The sequence below is a fragment of the Vombatus ursinus genome, unplaced genomic scaffold, assembly GCF_900497805.2.
Source record: "Vombatus ursinus unplaced genomic scaffold, bare-nosed wombat genome assembly UNPS02014778.1, whole genome shotgun sequence".
Lineage (NCBI taxonomy): Eukaryota > Metazoa > Chordata > Mammalia > Diprotodontia > Vombatidae > Vombatus > Vombatus ursinus.
The window spans coordinates 9,113,146-9,129,979 of NW_020954556.1; the positions used below are offsets into that span (position 1 = coordinate 9,113,146).

General features: G+C 40.6%; 1 protein-coding gene across 8 annotated transcripts in view; it reads right to left on the reverse strand.

Annotated features, from left to right (window-relative positions):
* Positions 1–3,138: 3,138 nt before the first annotated feature.
* TACC1 (transforming acidic coiled-coil containing protein 1) overlaps positions 3,139–16,834 on the reverse strand; it is a 150,247-nt gene continuing 136,551 nt past the window's right edge. For all 8 annotated transcript variants that reach the window (XM_027865026.1, XM_027865024.1, XM_027865023.1 and 5 more), the window contains 7 exons: positions 16,161–16,289; positions 11,484–11,560; positions 8,611–8,654; positions 7,292–7,452; positions 5,847–5,953; positions 5,033–5,153; positions 3,139–3,364 (listed from right to left, as the gene is read on the reverse strand). In XM_027865026.1, coding sequence (XP_027720827.1) covers positions 3,293–3,364; positions 5,033–5,153; positions 5,847–5,953; positions 7,292–7,452; positions 8,611–8,654; positions 11,484–11,560; positions 16,161–16,289 — 711 coding nt within the window. In that variant the 3' untranslated portion in view covers positions 3,139–3,292. The remainder of the gene's footprint in view (positions 3,365–5,032; positions 5,154–5,846; positions 5,954–7,291; positions 7,453–8,610; positions 8,655–11,483; positions 11,561–16,160; positions 16,290–16,834) is intronic.

Genomic DNA, 16,834 nt, shown 5'->3' on the forward strand with positions numbered 1-16,834 from the left:
ACAGCTATTAAAGCTTAAAACAGCACTAAGACTGTATTTAAAAGCAAACAGGAAAGTACAACACTGTGTCTTTAAGGAAATCATTCAGCCCAGCCTATGTTTGTGCATCATTCTGAGCTTGTGGATGAACTCAAATCATTAGAATTGAGAATATAGTTTCTAAAGGTCAATGTGGGGATGAATGACAAAGGTAGGATGGACTAGATGGGAAGGCGATGAGGTTGAATTAAGAGAAAATTCAACCTGAGCCTTCACCTAAAAATAAAACTGGATTCTGTAATACTCTGGAATGCTTCCAAAACCATCATTTTTCACTGTCATGTGTTTCTCAACTTCCTAATTTGAGCCAGGGTTAAAAAGAGTTAGAAATGCATCTCTCAAATTGTGCAGAACAAGGGGTTTGGGGCTTCAGTCAGTCATGCAGCCAGATTTCAGGCATTTCTCCAAATAAAGCAAAACTCTGGAAGATTCACCATCACTGACAGCTACTGTCCAACCTTGACCCCATGGGGGGAAAAAAGGCTAATTCCTACCATGAAGCATCAGATGCTCCAACGAAAATAATTTTAGACAAAAATAGCTACACTTTGGCAAAGTCAACCATCTATTTTTTGAGAACCAAAGAACAGTGTCTTGGTCCTACCTCCCAAGCATTATCCAAAATACCCCCAAAATCTACTGCAGAAGTTGTCTCCGAGGTGGCAGAGTAGAGGGGCCCCAGCACTTCTTTTTTTTCAACTGGACATTCAAACACTTACAAGAATATAGTTCCCTTAGCCCTCAATTATGCCAAAGGCGAGAGCTAGGCTGTTATTACCCTAGGGAGTTCATTAGGGTTGTTTTATGCTCCCAAACTCAACCTACACTTCATTTTGCCCAGGCTATTTCATAATTGGACAGATGCATAAGGTACTTACAGGATTGTCCTACCAAGTGCTAACTTTCAGTACTATTGGGGCATTGGTGAGTAAGTATTAGTCAACAGTCGAAATATTAGTCTTTAAGAAAAGGGGGCCCTTTCACATTTCCTGCACTGCACCTCCATTTGCTAGGGTCTATATACAATGGCAACCGAAGCTGGCTGCTAACTTGTGGGTCAAAAGGGGATTGTCATCATCAACTTAACACACAGCACTAGTGCTCTTTGGCTACTAAGAGACCGTGACTACACGATCCAGCTGAAACAGCTACGTGTACTTCATGTGTAGGACAGACTGAGAGCAAACAAACAGACACGGACACTTCCTATCTATGTTGGCTAGCAGCAGAAAGGTTCTATAAACTTTCCCTTTTCCTAAATGCCTGGATTATTTCCACATAGGGTTTTAGAATCATAGCTCAAAGAAGAAACCAATGAATTATTCCACTGCCTGGAAACTTTTCCATTCAGTATCTGTAACGTGCAGCAAAAATCCCCTTAAGCCCCAATAATTGCTTTCAAAAATCCAAATGATTGTCCTAAATTGAGTGATGCAAAGTTATTTTTTCTTTTGCTGTTTTATTTTTTCCTTTAAATTTTTCCTTGTTGCTGCACAAATGTTTAGATACTAAAGGCTTTCAAAAGGCAACCTAAGCACCAACTATGGGAGCTGCATTTTAATAGAATAGGATTCTCAGCTTTCAAAGAAATACTGAGTTGTGACTGAAGAGTGAAGAACTCATGGGAAAGGAGATTTATATGCAAATTTTGGATTTATGGAGGGCTGCCACTGTTCACTTCAAAAGTTGGATCATGCAACAGCATCAAAATTACAGTATGACAATCACACATACTCAAAATACTGCACAGATCACAATGAAGTCCTTGCAGATAATAAGTTCGAGCAAAAGTAAGTGATGTCAAAGGGCTGCATGGATTTGGCTTAGCTCACGAGGAAGGGAATTCACTGGCATTGGACTGAACACTACCACCCAGCAGCCAATGAGATGAACATGTGCCGATCCTTCTGTCTATAAAAGGCAACCAAAAGGGATTCTGTCAATACAAATTTTTCCCCCATAATGTAATACAAAGGGTGCTGAGTCTCGGAGCACTTGATGTATAACTTTTTTTTTTTTAACTCCCCTGGTTTTAACAAAAGTTTGTTGTTAAAAATCCTATTAATGGAAGTCTTTTTGAACCAAGTGTGTCAAATAAAGCAAAACATATGCTTGGTCCTTCAAGTTATTCTTCAATTCTGGTCCTTCTAGTGTTACAATCTTATACCAGGTTTTAGAGAAGAATGTTGTATCAATTCTAAAATATTAAAAAGTTAGAATGCTTCTCCTAATTTCTCCTTTTATACCCTCCCTCCCAAGATGGAGGTGGTACGGGGAGACTGTAATTAATTTCTAACTGGATTAAGATTACTTAAATCTTTTCTAAGGGGGTGTTATTTGGACAGTTCAAGTGAAAAGGTAATGGATTTCTTTAAATAAAAAAAAAAAAAATCTTATTTTCATATCCAGAAAAGGGTCACCAGTCTGCACCATGTGTATCTACTGAGAAAAGCTGGCACCAACTCAAACCAGTACAGTTACGTTGGAAGGAGTAAATGCTTGTCCTCACTCCTGGCAAATCACTGATCTAAAACAGCAATAAAGGAGAATGGTAACAGAAACCACCACTCAAGTGATTCTTTCCTTAACAGAGCATCTCATTCCTGCTGACTTCCTGAATTCTTCACTATGAACTTTGAGAAAGAAAGGAACCAACTTCGAAAGAAAACAGAAGCCTGTCCCCACTGTGGGACCTTGCCAGGACATCTGCTAGACCCACGACTTGATTCTGCAGTCTCTCATCAGAGGGAGCAGCTCCAAATCCCTCAGCACAATCAGGTGTAACTCAGGAGGTACCGAACCTAAACTGAACCTCTCCTGACTTGAACAGGTTAGATGCTCCCTTCAAATAAAAATCAACTTCAAAAAGAAAGTTATTTCATCTTAGAAAGAGAAAAGAATTAATCAGAAGGTAACTCTAAATTACGATTTGAGGCTGCACAGAGGTCTTCACCTCAGGAAACAACACAGACCACAACAATACACAAACTGGAAAGCCAAACCTAGCGGCCAGCCTCCTGGTTTGCTGAACCTGACTACCAACAAACGAAAAAGGACTCGAGAAAGGGACTGAGACCTCTGGGGTTGTCCTGTCTTTTGTTTTTTTTGGGGGGGGGGGGGGGCTGTTGAGTCTGCAGCAAAGCGGAACAGAGAGCAGTAAGCATGTGCCCTTCTCTGCTATGGGAGATTATTCCTGGATAAGGCAAAAATACTTGGGCGTCACAAAGAAGCAGCTGAGGGAGGAGACGCTGGCCTAACAGCCAGTCTTTCCCAGCTTTGCAATCAGCTCATCACAGATCTTTGTCAGTTCTTCAATTTCTTGGTTCTGAAAAATAAGAAGATGGGAGTAAGAGGATGATCTTTTGGCTCTTTTTGCATCCCCAGCAACTGCTGACTGTATTCAGAAACCATGGAACTCTAGCGAATAGATCCTGCCTTCCTATCCCAAGGATTGAGCACATCTCACCACTAGTGAATTGAGTTATTTATCTATGAATGAGAATATGACCAGGGCAACACACAGGGGAGGGCAGGAAGAAGGCCTTTTAGGAAATTATAAGCCATGATGGTTGGGTGAGATGATGTCTCAAAGGGCAATGCCGTGAGGGACAGGCCAAGAGACGTTACATGGGGTGTAGTGACCTTGCACTGGGATCCGGTTGAATGTTACAAATGACGTTCATCCTTACTTGGACTAATTGACAGGAGTGCCTCATTCTTGGTGCCTCTCGCTACCTCAGACTGTTTTCCTAAACCCCAAATGCACCTTCCACTCTCAGTGAATCACTAGACATCCCTTACAGCCTGATTCTAAGACAATTCCTCTCTTGCTGGTAATGACCTTCCCATTCATGTCTAACAAAGCACTTTATGCTGTACTTGTTTAATGCACTTTCTATGTGAAATGATCTACTAGAGCAATCACTATCCCTTTGGACACTCCATGAGGACAGGGATAAAGCTGAATCTGAATTTCATATCTCCCTCCAAAACTGGGCACAATGACAGATACAGCAAAGGATTTATACAGGTTTGTTTTAGACTGCTGAATACCTAGAGTTCCCTCTCACTTTTCTGAGTTACTTCAGGAGGGATATGACAGCTATAGTGGTTGTTATATGGCTAGGTGGTACTAGAAAGCTGGCATCATGGAAATGACCCAAATGGATGGTGGAGTCAGCAGCAGCTCACCTCTGCAGGGATTCTGGTGAGGTGGAGGTCTCTCAGATTGTTAGGTGATCATGATATTTTCCATTTAGAGAAAATAGGCATGGCCTCTTCATTTGCCCCCCTAAAGCTTAATCTTGACATCTTCTACTGACATTGTTCTACAATGACTTGTTATGATGTGAAGGTGACCCCAGGGCCTCAAAGACTATGCCAAGCTTTGACAAACCATGCAGGAAAAGTGGGATGATGATGGATCATCTGCCACCCAAGGACCAGCTCAATTAGGCTCAAGATAAGCTCATCACCAATACACTGACCACCAAGTACTTAATTTTCTTCTTTTTACAGAAATTCATGAAAACTATTTATTACGGCTTAGGGGAGGGAAGGTTTGGGAAGAGTAATGGGGGGAATGAGACTGTGATTTTCATTGGTAGAGGCAAAATACATATAGAAGAAATCTCAGATTCCTGAAGTAGTGACATCTTCGAAACAAGGTGGCTAAGGCAAAGGGCATCTTAACATTATGACTGATCTTTCTTCTTGAGCTGGGATTCTTAACTTCATTTGAAAAAATATTCTGAAAACCACATTTCAATATATTTATTAATTTTCTTTATAATACTATGTATTTTACATATTTAAAAAATATTATTCTGATAACAGGTCATCAGGCTTCACTACAAACTTCACTACAAACTACAAAAATTCCTAGTCTAAACTCAGGGTATACTGAATTGCTCGGAGACCTACAGAAACCACTGGGAAGGAAATTCCTCCCAGGCCCTCTGTCTCCCAATAATCCAAATGAAAAAACCATTACCTTCTGCTGAAGTGCTCTTTCTAGAGACTCCACTTTCATTTGTTCTTTTCTGAGGCCAGCATGGAGAGCTGCACTCTCAGCTTTGGCTTTTGTCCGAACCTGAGCAATCTCTTCGTTGGCTCTATGGTGTGGAAATTGATTGAAAAGGGAAAAAAGGCACAAGAATTAGGCAATGGGGACAGTTAAAGTGCCACTGCATTAGTAGTCAGCACTCACAGGATACGGACCCTTCCTGGAAGAGTTGACATCCACCACGTGCCTGATGAGGACAGACAGAAAATACCAACCTAAAGCCCCTCTCTGCTTGGTGAATTCCTACCCATTACTTAAAACCCAATTCAAATGCCAAGTCTTCCATGTCTTCCCTGATTTCCCTGAGGACTTAAAACTTAGGGTTAAAAGCTGTGGCCAATGAAAAATCAATCACATAGAAAGAAAGTGTCCCTGAAATTATAATCTGAGACAAGGAGAAAATGATTTATATAAAAAAAAAAAATTAATGTACAGCTTCCTCCAAGGAATGCTGGTCTTGCATAAAGCAACAGGCATAGGGAGAATAGCAGGAAGGCTTAGTCATACCCAAAGTCACGCTCTTCAGAACTCACTCACACCTATGTGGCCAGACACAGGGGCACTTTATGAAAAGGAGATATTTACCAAGTTCAATAAGGAAAAAGATTATACCCAAGACTATAGTTATGCTGATGGGGAAAAGGAATTCTCAATTTAAAACCCCTTGGCTGCAAAACATTCTTGCTCCTATCCACCTTTCCCGTAACACCCTAGACGAGGAAAGTCATGTTGATAGACTTACTTGTCTAGTTTTTCTTCTGCATGGAGTTTCAGGGCCTGATATCGCTGCTCCTCTTGTTTGACTCGAGTTAAGTAGTCTTGAGCACATTTTTTCAAAGCCTCTTCATTCTGTTCCAAGATGGGAATTTGAAATCAAAAGAACACGTTACTGCTTCTCCTAGACTATGGAAACCCGTAACAGGTTCTTCTTCAAGATTCAGATGCCTGTCATTTAACAAGTGCTTTTTTATTCATTCAATTAAACTTCATGAATTAAATAAAATTAAAAACAAAAAATATTTGTGTGACTTCTATGTTCAAGATAGTTATTCAAAGTCTCATCACAAATGAGGTGAATTAGACAGGGCCTCTCTTAAAGAGTACATACTATTGCTGTTAAAAAGTTTGCTGTTTATATGGACTGATGCTGAGTGAAGTGAGCAGAACCAGGAAACATTGTACACAGTAACAGCCACGTTGTGCAATGATTAACAGTGATAGACTTAGCCCTTCTCAGCATTGCAAGGATCTAAGACATCTCCAAAGGCCTCATGACGGAAAATGCTATCCATATCCAAAGAAAGAACTATGGAGTTTGAATGCAGATCGAAGCATACTATTTGCTATTTTTTTTTCTTCTGTTTTGTTTTCTCTTTCGTGTGGTTCCTCTCATTGGTTCTAATTCTTCCTTACAACATCACTAATGTGGAAAAAAAAAAATGCACATACTCCTGGATAAGGACGGGGAAAATGCCACATCTTAATTTATAATCTGTAGAGCAATTAAATATTATTCCTCCTAAAAATATTATACAATGTATATCCACTCAAGTACTCTTCCAGTACTTATTTGAGGTGTGGTACAAGACTTTGGGACCTTGAAGGCCAAGGCTTTGCCAACAGAATGCCAGTTGCGCTAGGCTGGCAGAAATCCATTACAAGCATGTATTGTTTGTTATGAACATGTACAGTCATGCACACAAAACAAATTAAATTACATTTCAATCTACACTGGGGCCATCACCTCTCTATCAGGAGATGGGTAGTATGTTTCATCATGAGCTCTCTGGAACTATGGTTGGTTGGTCATTGTACTTTAACAGTATTCCTAATTCTCAGGAAATACAGGAGTTGCTGTTTCATCTACCAGTCTTCAGGCTAGATGAGTTCTTGCTATCGTTACTAATGTTGGTTGGCCATGCCACAAAGAGCACCATGCATCTTTGAACTTTCCAGTCTGTATTCACAGCTTCAAACCTGGCCACAACAGTATGGACCATCAACAATGATAGAAAGAACTGAAAAGAGAATTAAAAAGAAGATTATAAAAGACAATTCAAAGCCCCAAGTGGGTACTCCATTAAGAGGCCGGCCACATCAAATGAGAGGTGAAGGAAACACCAAGGAATGAATAACCAGATAACCTTCCAGGAGTGACAAGGAAGCAGAGAGAAAAGGGCTCAGCACCTTCTTAAACCCTTCAAGGACTCCCTTGAGGTTCTCATATCTCCGGAATAGATCAGACAGAGATCTCTCCACAGAGTTCAGGTCTGCCAAGGCCTGCTCCTTCTCCATGGTCAGCTGCTGGAGGCTCTTCTGAGAGGTCATATTTGTCCTCTGCTCATCCTCTGGAAATATAAGGCAACAAAGTAAGAATGCTGGTGTGACCTCTTGCTTCAAATTAGTCTATAAATCTGATGAACATGTAAGGGGCACAGAACACAACTAGGTTATCAAATTCAGTGCTACGTTGAGAATAGGAATCCCTGTTCCAACATCCCCAACAGACTTGGTTATCACAGACCTCCCTATCTTTGGAGGTGCTGGTTCTACTTGGGGACAGCTCTCATTGTTTTTCCTGTTATCAATCTTACCATTTGCCTCTGAGACTTTCACCCTACTGCTCTTACATCTGTTCTCTGAGGACAAACCTTATAACACAGGTTATCAAACTTTTTTTTCAAATCCACTTTACACTCTTAAAAATTATTGAGGATCACCATTCTCTTAGAAAAGCTCATTTATATGGGCTATAGCATGAATATTTACCATATTAGAAGTCAGATGCCTGAGTATTATGTTGAAAAAAGTGTTGACTTCTCAGACCTCCTGAAAGGATCTCAGGGACTTGCTGCCTTTGAACAAGATTAATCTCTATTCCACATATAGAATGGCAAATACTGAAAGACTGCCAGGATGAGAACCACCAAGTTTTCTTTTCAATAGTCTCTGCTTTGCTTTATCTGAGAGCTACGATTTCTTACAACAACAAGGGCTGAAAGGGGATAAAAGTACAGTGCTATTGTCCCTTCAGAGGACATCAACGAGGTAGGGAAGGGGACAGGCTTTTGAAAACGTATGACAGTGAAAAATGCAATCTGCCACCACAGAAAGAACATTGTCTGACTACAGAGTGAAGCATACTATTTTTCTTTCTTTCAAGTGTTCTTGTACAAAATGACTAATGGGGAAATGTTTTACATAATTACACATGTATAACCTATATCAGATTGCTCCCCAATTGAAGGAGAGGGAGGGATAGAACTTGGAACTCAAAAATCAAAAACAAAAAAAACTCCACCAAACCAACAGATGTTAAAAATTGTAATGTAAATATAAATAAAAAATGTAAAACACATAATTAGGAAAAAAATAAATTAAAAAAAATGTATGACTAATATTTAGTAAAAGGTCACTATGGAGTTAGGTAGTTTTTGCCCTACTCAGCATTCTGATCTGAAATCCACCCCCAATGGCTCATACTTGGGAGATAACTTCCCTCTTACCAATCATTTGGGCAATGGTTTTTTCATATTCAGCCACAATTTTCCTAAAAAAGAAAAGAAAAACATCAGGGGAATTTTGTGTTTCCAAATGCACACTACGTATATTATTCCTTGCATACAACACTCTGCCATTTTCACTGGCTGTCCCCCACTTCCTGGAATGCTCTCCTCTCCACCTCTGCCTTCTAGCCTCCTTGCAAGTCTTAGTTAAAATCCCACGTTCTCCAAGAAATCTTTGCCTTTCATCCTTAAGGTGAGTGCCTTCTAAGATTCTCTTCCATCTACGTGCTAGCCCCTTGAGAGCAGGGTCTGTTTTTAATCTTTCTTTGAATCCCCCCAATATTTAACTCAGGGTCAGGCACATGGTAAGCATAGATGTTTTGTGAATTGACATACTAATCTGCACAAATACTGAGTTTCAACTAAGTCACTAGAATGGACCCAGTAAGATAGAAGGTTATTTCAGATTTATGCTGCCCTGTATAGATAGTCTTCTGCTACAATTTCAGAATACCAGAGAATTTTTCACTTATCCATGTTTTGCTCCTTGTTGTATTTCTTACTATAGTCTCAATATGCTTCTCCAGCTCCCAGTTCTGTACCTTGAAACATTAGCTTTCTGATTCCCCTTGTCTTTTCCCCTGCTCCTCACCCTGACTTGACAAGAACCTTGCTCTGAAAGAGCAGTTTTGAGTTTTTTTTTGGACTCAGTTTTGAGTCCAAGGACCTGCATTTAAATCTTACATCTGACGCTTATAACCAGAGTAGCTCAGAGCAAGGCATGTGACCTCCCTGGGGTTCAGTATCCTCATATGTAAAATTAAGGTTACACTAGGTGGTCAGAAGTCCCTTTGAGCTCTAGGCCAATGATTCTATGCTCTCTGACTTGCTTACTGTGTTACTATTACCTATGCATGTTTCTTATCATGCCCAAGGCATTATGCTAACAATCATCTTTATGTAACTACTAATCAGTGTGTAAAGAATTGGGTGAATGCTTGTTTTTCAAATACTACTTAGAAGGGACTTTTTTAACAGTTATCTGGTCCAATCTCATCATTTTACAGATGAGGAAATGAACCTGCCCAAAGTCACATGGGTAGTAAGCTTCTGAGCTAGAATTTGGACCTAGTTTGACTCTAAAAGGAATGTTTCCTCCCCGCCCCTCAGAAATTATTTAGGACGTTGGCTTTCTCCTCTCTGTGACTATTTGCCTTTAGCCACTTCATTATTTACCTGCTGCTCTGCCTGATCCACCAAAATGAACACCCTTAGGCTCTCTCCCCTGCCCCCAAAAGCTGTCTGTCCTACCTCTTTACGTGTTGTCTCTCCTCATTAGATTGTGAACTCGTTGAGGGCAAGGACTGTGTTTCTTTTTATTATCAAGTGTATCCCTGGTGCTTAGCACAGTGATGGCTACACAGTATACTGGATTGGCCATTTCAGTTTTCAACGCAATTCAATTTTCAAGGAGGTAACAGAAATCAACCTGTTTTGCCCTTTCTTATCACCTATGGCTCAACTCTGGTTGATGCTGAAGGGATATGATGCTAAAATGCATTTTAACAAATTCTTTATGGACTTGAATTATTTATGCTATCTCCCTCCCCTATGTGCACAGACATAAAAGAGTAGGTCTTATCCTAATGGTTTTCCATTGGTCTGCATTACACACATTTGTAAGTAGTGATGCTATTCTGTTTGTACAGAGCTCTGACATAACACAAATCACACAATGGCCCTGACTGCATCACCACCAACTGTTAAGACCTACAGGAGACCACAAATACTTAGAGCCCAAATTCTCATTTTGGAGATAAGGATACTGAGGCCCAGTGAGAGGGGCTGAAGCCTCAACAGCTGATGAATGCCTAAGCCAGGTTCCAGTCTAAGCCTTCTACTCCTTCGGGGGAGTCTCTCTGAGTAGAAGCAATGCTCCTCCCAGCTTGCAGAAGCCTGAGCGCAGGCTCGCCATGGCCCTGGTTTTCAGTGTATGGCTGTATACGTGGCATGGTGAAAAGAATACCGGCTCTGGTGTGGCAGATATTCAGACCAATCTAGCACAACATCTAGAACCACAGCTAGCATTCACAGAGCACCTTACGGTTTGCAAAAGGCTTTATACGCATTACCTCATTTAATCCTCAAGACAACCCTGGGAGATAGTTGTTCTATCATTCCCATTTTACAGATGAAGAAACTAAGGCAGACAGAAGAAAAGTGACTTACTGAAAGTAATGGAATACACAGGGTCCAGAGCCAGCATCAAGAAATCCACATCAGAACAGAAATCTAAATGTGTCTAAAATGGAGCTTGAGCTACTCATATGACCAGATGTGTCAGTGTCTAAAGCTGGATTTAAACTCAGGACTTCCTAACCCTAGGTTCAGTGCTCTACCCACATCCACTGTGTCAACATGCAAAGAGCCAAGTACTTCAATGTTCAAAAATCGCAGAATCGAGAATTTCAAAGTTTGAAGAAACCTCATTCAATGACAGACTAGTCCAACTCATACCCAAAAAAGGAATCTCCACTTTGATACATCCAACAAGTGGTTTGCCTGAAAACCTGCAGCAAAGGAGAACACAGCTAGGTGGCGCAGTAGATAGAGCACCGGCCTTGGAGTCAAGAGGACCTGAGTTCAAATCCGGCCTCAGACCAACCACTTGACACTTAACTAGCTGTGTGACCCTGGGTAAGTCACTTAACTCCAGCTGCCTAAAAATAAAAAAAATAATAAAAATTTAAAAATTAGAAAATCACTCTTATCTGCAAATTTTAGGCAACCTGTTAACCTGGGAATCACAAACCCATAAATAGGTCCAAAAGTGATATTCCAGAAAGGTCTAAGAATTCTGTGGAAACTCTAACCTCATTTCCAAGACTTCTTGTCGGGTCTCTTCATATTTTTTCTTCCATTCATTTGCTTCAATTTCTTTAGTGATTATCTAGAGCATAAAAGAAACAAAACCTGGATTTAGCTCTTCTGATACATTTTATTGATACAAATTTGGGCTTTTCAGATTAAAAAGTGGGAACATAAATGGGCATAGAGAAATCAAACCCCTTCTCAGTCTCTGTATTAAGAAAAAAGTCTCACGCTTATAGTGCTGTCTGAAAATTAAAATTAAATATTAATGTTATGATTATTAATAGAATATGTATGGATTTATAGAAGCATCTGTATCAGACCTAGTTAATTAATTACTCTTCTGTCTGCCAGGACCATATGGCCACCAACCAGAAGCATCCTCATGAAGATGAAGATGTCCTGGAACTGAGGCTACAGTGATAATGGGAAACAGCTCCAGTCTTAAGCGGGGATAGGGGCAAGCAGGAACAATGTCACTAAATCAGGTTGAGGCATGAAGGGATACTCTACCACTGGAGAAATGGAATACACAGGGATCCAGAGTCAGCATTGAGAAAACAGAACAAAAGTCTAAGTGAGCTATTCATGTGACCACATGTGAGCTCCATCTCTTTTATGATTTGGTCAGTCCTGTCTTTTTAAGGTGTTTGTACAGCACTGCACTATCTGTCCTCCCAGGTGCAAAGGGCTAGGGCTTTCAGGGATGCAGATGACAGAATGTCTCGACCTGTGTCAGGGCATGGAATGGTCCTGTCCTCTGGCCTGTGGTCTTGCTAGTTGACTATAAACCAGAAGTGTGTCCACCACTGCCAAGAATCCAGGATAGCAGCTTTGATTGAGAATCCTTTCTGCCCTTTCATGAGTAATGAATAGATGGAAACAGAGATAAGAAAGGGCTAAAAGGTGAAACCTGGGACCAAGATGGAGCTTATGCAGCAAACAAGAATAACAAGGTGGGTTTTTAGGGAGATGGGGAGCAGGAAAGCCAAATGGTTTCATAACATTTTAGAGGTTGTCGAAAGACAGCCATACTTAATCTGGCATCTAAAGCTACCTTCCTTGGATTTGGTGGTGATTGGTCATCCATTTGTATGCTGCCTTGGTAGTTCACATGGACCATTTGTGACCAACCTGTGCTAGAGCCTTCCAAGCTCACACTGGTCTGATAAGCCACAGTTGAGGACACACTATATACTTTAACCCTAACATGGAGATGTTATTTTGGTTGTCTTTGAGAATAAAAGACGACAACCAGCCTTGGTAGTTTTCAGCATGGCCTGCAGCTAAGGTTTCTTGTTTTTTTGAGTTGTGGCTTACTCTTCATGACCCCATTTGGGGTTTTTCTTGGCAAGCAACTAAGTTTAGGTAGTTTCAAGTGTCCTTAAATAATCCCCCATCTATCACCAAGACCATGGTTTGAGTGATGGAGGATGAGAAGAACAGAGGACAGACTCTGAAGTTAACAAAGAAGGGAATGTTTCTGACGGATGAATTAACAGAAATGGCATAATACACCAACAGACTAGGGCATCATGCTAGAGGTTTGAACTAATGGTTTTAGAACTAAAGTCCTAGGTTATAGTACGTATGTGTCACTTGCCCATTGGACTGGAGGTGGGAAGTGTTGGACAAGTGAAATCTAATTTGGAAGTGGGAGGAAGAGAATGGTCCATAAATGGAATAACAGTGGGAGTTCTCAGTCTGAGTTGATGTGGAAGCCCATGAAGCCAGAATACCTTTTGTAGGAATAACCAAGTCTTTTGGGACTTGATAACTTATAGTTACCAACTATATGACCACCAGTATGGCATCCTGGCATATATGGGTGGCACTGAGAGTACATTGAGAGGGATGATCAGGGGCTCAGGTTAAGAAGTAACCATACCCTAGAAGTTCTCCTAATTTATCGACCAGATCATCTTTGGCCTGTACTGCAGGTACACCAACCAAATATTATGGCAGACTTCACAGACACCAAAAGTAGTGGGTGACCAATTGCAGAGTATTGAACACTCCAACATGCCTGGCCATCCACCCGTTGTAGCAGGTGTAGGATAACTATCCACTCATCACCTAGAGGGTGAAGCGATACACGAATGAGCAGAAGCTCATCTGAAATGAAGTGCCAAGTAGAGCTGGCATGCTAGGTAGTAAAATTAACTTGGGTATACAAGTCGTGCTCTTTCTTAATGGATAATCTTGATGAGATCAAGGGGGGCTGGGACCTTACATTTCTTAGCTAAACAAAGGCTTATGGAGATGGCTCCTTCCTAGGGTGCCTGTACCCTGGCTTAACAAATGGAGCATTATTCTCTCCTTTGGGAAAATATTCAATTTTAAAGCAGAACTGACTAAAGAATGGAGTCATCAGAATTGGTACTAGTTGTACAATGCTGAAGTCATGGCTATTGGTGTGGCTAGTGATCCCCTTGAAGTACAACCACCTCACTTGCCTGTAATATGAGCAATTCTTTTCTCCAGATGACTGACAGTCTAGGGAGAAGGCGAGGGTTCCAATAGGCTGATTAATAGATCATTATTGCTACTTAAAGATGAGTTTTCATCAAAAAAATGTATTAAGGGTTGGAGCATATCAGGTGTGCGGAGGAAGTTAATCCTACTCTTTCTATAAGTGGGGCAATCAGAGACTCATTATTTACGTTCTGCAAGACTCTGGACTTGGAAGGCCCCCTGGCAGACACTATATATACTTTTTAAGGTCAATTATGAAAGCCTGTCAACCTACCAGGTGCTACTTCCATTCTGTCAAACTGCTACTTTATTAACTTCTCACAGAAACAGTACTCATTTGGACATGGTGCCTGGGACCTGGTAAGTAGATTAGCCTAGTACAGCATCACTCCATGAACTCCACAAGCCCTGGAGGACAAAGTTCTGGAATGTGGGAGGGACATTACAGTCCCAAGGTTATGTCCATATATTCAAATTGACCCAATTTAGTCCAGAAGGTCTTCTATCGTTCAAAAAAAAAATCATTTTTTTATCACTTACATTTCTTATTATATGCTTTCTCTTTCCTTCACCCAGAGAAGCATCCCTTATAACAATGAATAAAGAGAAGAAAAACAGTTCAACAAAACTAACCAGTCTATTGCAAGAGTCTGACATTATTTGCAGTATTATACACCCACAGACCCCATTTCTGCAAAGAAGGTGAGAAGATATGAAACCACATCAGTGGTTGTCAAGGTCCTTCATTATTCCTTGAAGAAGGTGTGGTGATGTAACTCAAAACTGTTTGACCACCTAGACAAGATGGCTACCTACTAGTAAAATATGAGGGCAGGAATTGTTTTTCATTTTTGTTTTCATATCCTCAGGAGCCAGCCCAGTGCCTTACACTGAATAAATAAAAGCTTGTTGAACTGATCTGAACTGAGATGGTCAGAAAGGGAGTAGATGGTGGGGGGGCGAGGAGAGAATAATTCAGGCTGTGACCTGTGATATAGAATAAGCATGAAAAGCAATAATGCTGTCAAGCTTGGGGACTCTAATCATAGGAGAGGCAGAAAAAATCAGGGTGAAGTATCCCAAATTAAAGCAGGATTCTGTTGTGTCAGAAATGCAGTTTGAGTTGTGAACTCTGCATTTCATGGGCCAGTTATGCCCGACCTTGAGTCAGAGGTGCACAGTGCTGTGCTTTGCTTCAATTATTCTCAACTTTGCTAAAGGGATGGATGGTGTCAATAAAACAAAAAAATCCCCAGGACACAAACACACCAGAGGGGGTAGGAGTGGGTGGTATGGATTAACAGCACAATGCGCAAAGATTGTAACTCCTAATCTTCTTCACTTCATCCTTCTCCAAAAACGGGAAATTTAAGAACTGTGTAGAAACTTGCTAAGCAGAAAATGGAAATGCACAACAGCCTGCATTTTACATGAATAATTCTGGTTATTATAGATCTATGAAAGTAGGGACCTAATTATCATCTGAAGTCTAGGATTAAAAAAGTTTGGAGTTTCTGTGTATTTATGTGTGCGTGCATAAAGCGTGTGCATGCAAATGTTTCTATGTAGGTATGTGTGTGCAATAAAGAGTAAATACTGGCTAAAGTGACAAAGAAGAATTAGTAAACTCATTCATTTGATTGTACTTATGTGTCACTTCTCATGTGGCTAATCCTTTAAGTAACATGCCTGTGATTAAGATCATTGGGTCACATATCTAGAGAGACCAAGGAGACCATCTTGTACAACATTTTCATATTGTAGAGTCTATAATACAGACAAAGTGAAGGGTCACACAGGTAGAAGCAGGATTTGAACATAGGTCCTCTGACAACAGTCACTGTTATTTCTCCTGTATCATGGTGATTATGATCATTGGTGGCCATGAAATGGTAAATGAAAATGTGCCTGCAATTCCACAACTGTGTGACAATAAGCAAGACAGAATGCTGTGGTACTACAGAAAAGCTCAGGCAAAGAGAAGTTAGATCATTCCCCCTAAGGACGTAAGTAAACTTCAAAGCCAGGGATTCAAACCCACATCCACTGTTCTTGAATCCAGCACTTTTTCTATTGTATTTCACAGGGAGTTCTTTAAGAGTCCTATAACTTCAACGCACGTGTGATTCTGGTCAAAAAGGGATGACATCTACCTGCTAGGCTAGGGTTTTTGTGAACAAAGCATCCAAAACCCAAGCCATTACCTCTTCTCTTATTAAGGTCAGGACTGCAGTCTTATCTGATTCACTGAGACAGATGCTATCCAGGGGACTTTCATCTCCACATGCCACAGACACAGGGGCTTTCTCAGTTGAGCAATGGTCAAACACACCCTGTAGAAAGAAAAACATTATTATTAAAAAGCACGCAAGCCACTGGCTTCTAGGCTTAAATCTGCCTAAAAAATTGCTCTGTGTTGAGGTTTTCCACCTGATTATGCCTCCTTTTATGGAATTATTAGCAAGCCAATGAGAACACATGGTATGGCCAGATTTTGATGCAGTCTCTCTTTAGAAATAGCTACATCAGATACCAAAAGGATCAGCTCAGATGTTCTCAGCATGTGTGGGCTCAAAGTGCTTAACAAGATGTTTTTCCCCTTGTCTTTAAAGTCAATGAGGGACTGGTTCTCAATCATAGCCATAATATCAATGATACACATTCACCGAAGGTTTTTCACCCGTATATTATGTCATTTGAGTCACAACAATACTGTACTATTATCCCCATTTAACAGATGAGGAAATTCAGACACAGATTAAGTGATTTGAGCAAGCACCAATTGACATTTATATATAATACTTTATAATTTTTTAAAAATGTTAAAGTTGGCAGCTAGGTGGCAAAGTGGAGCACCAGTCCTGAAGTCAGGAGGACC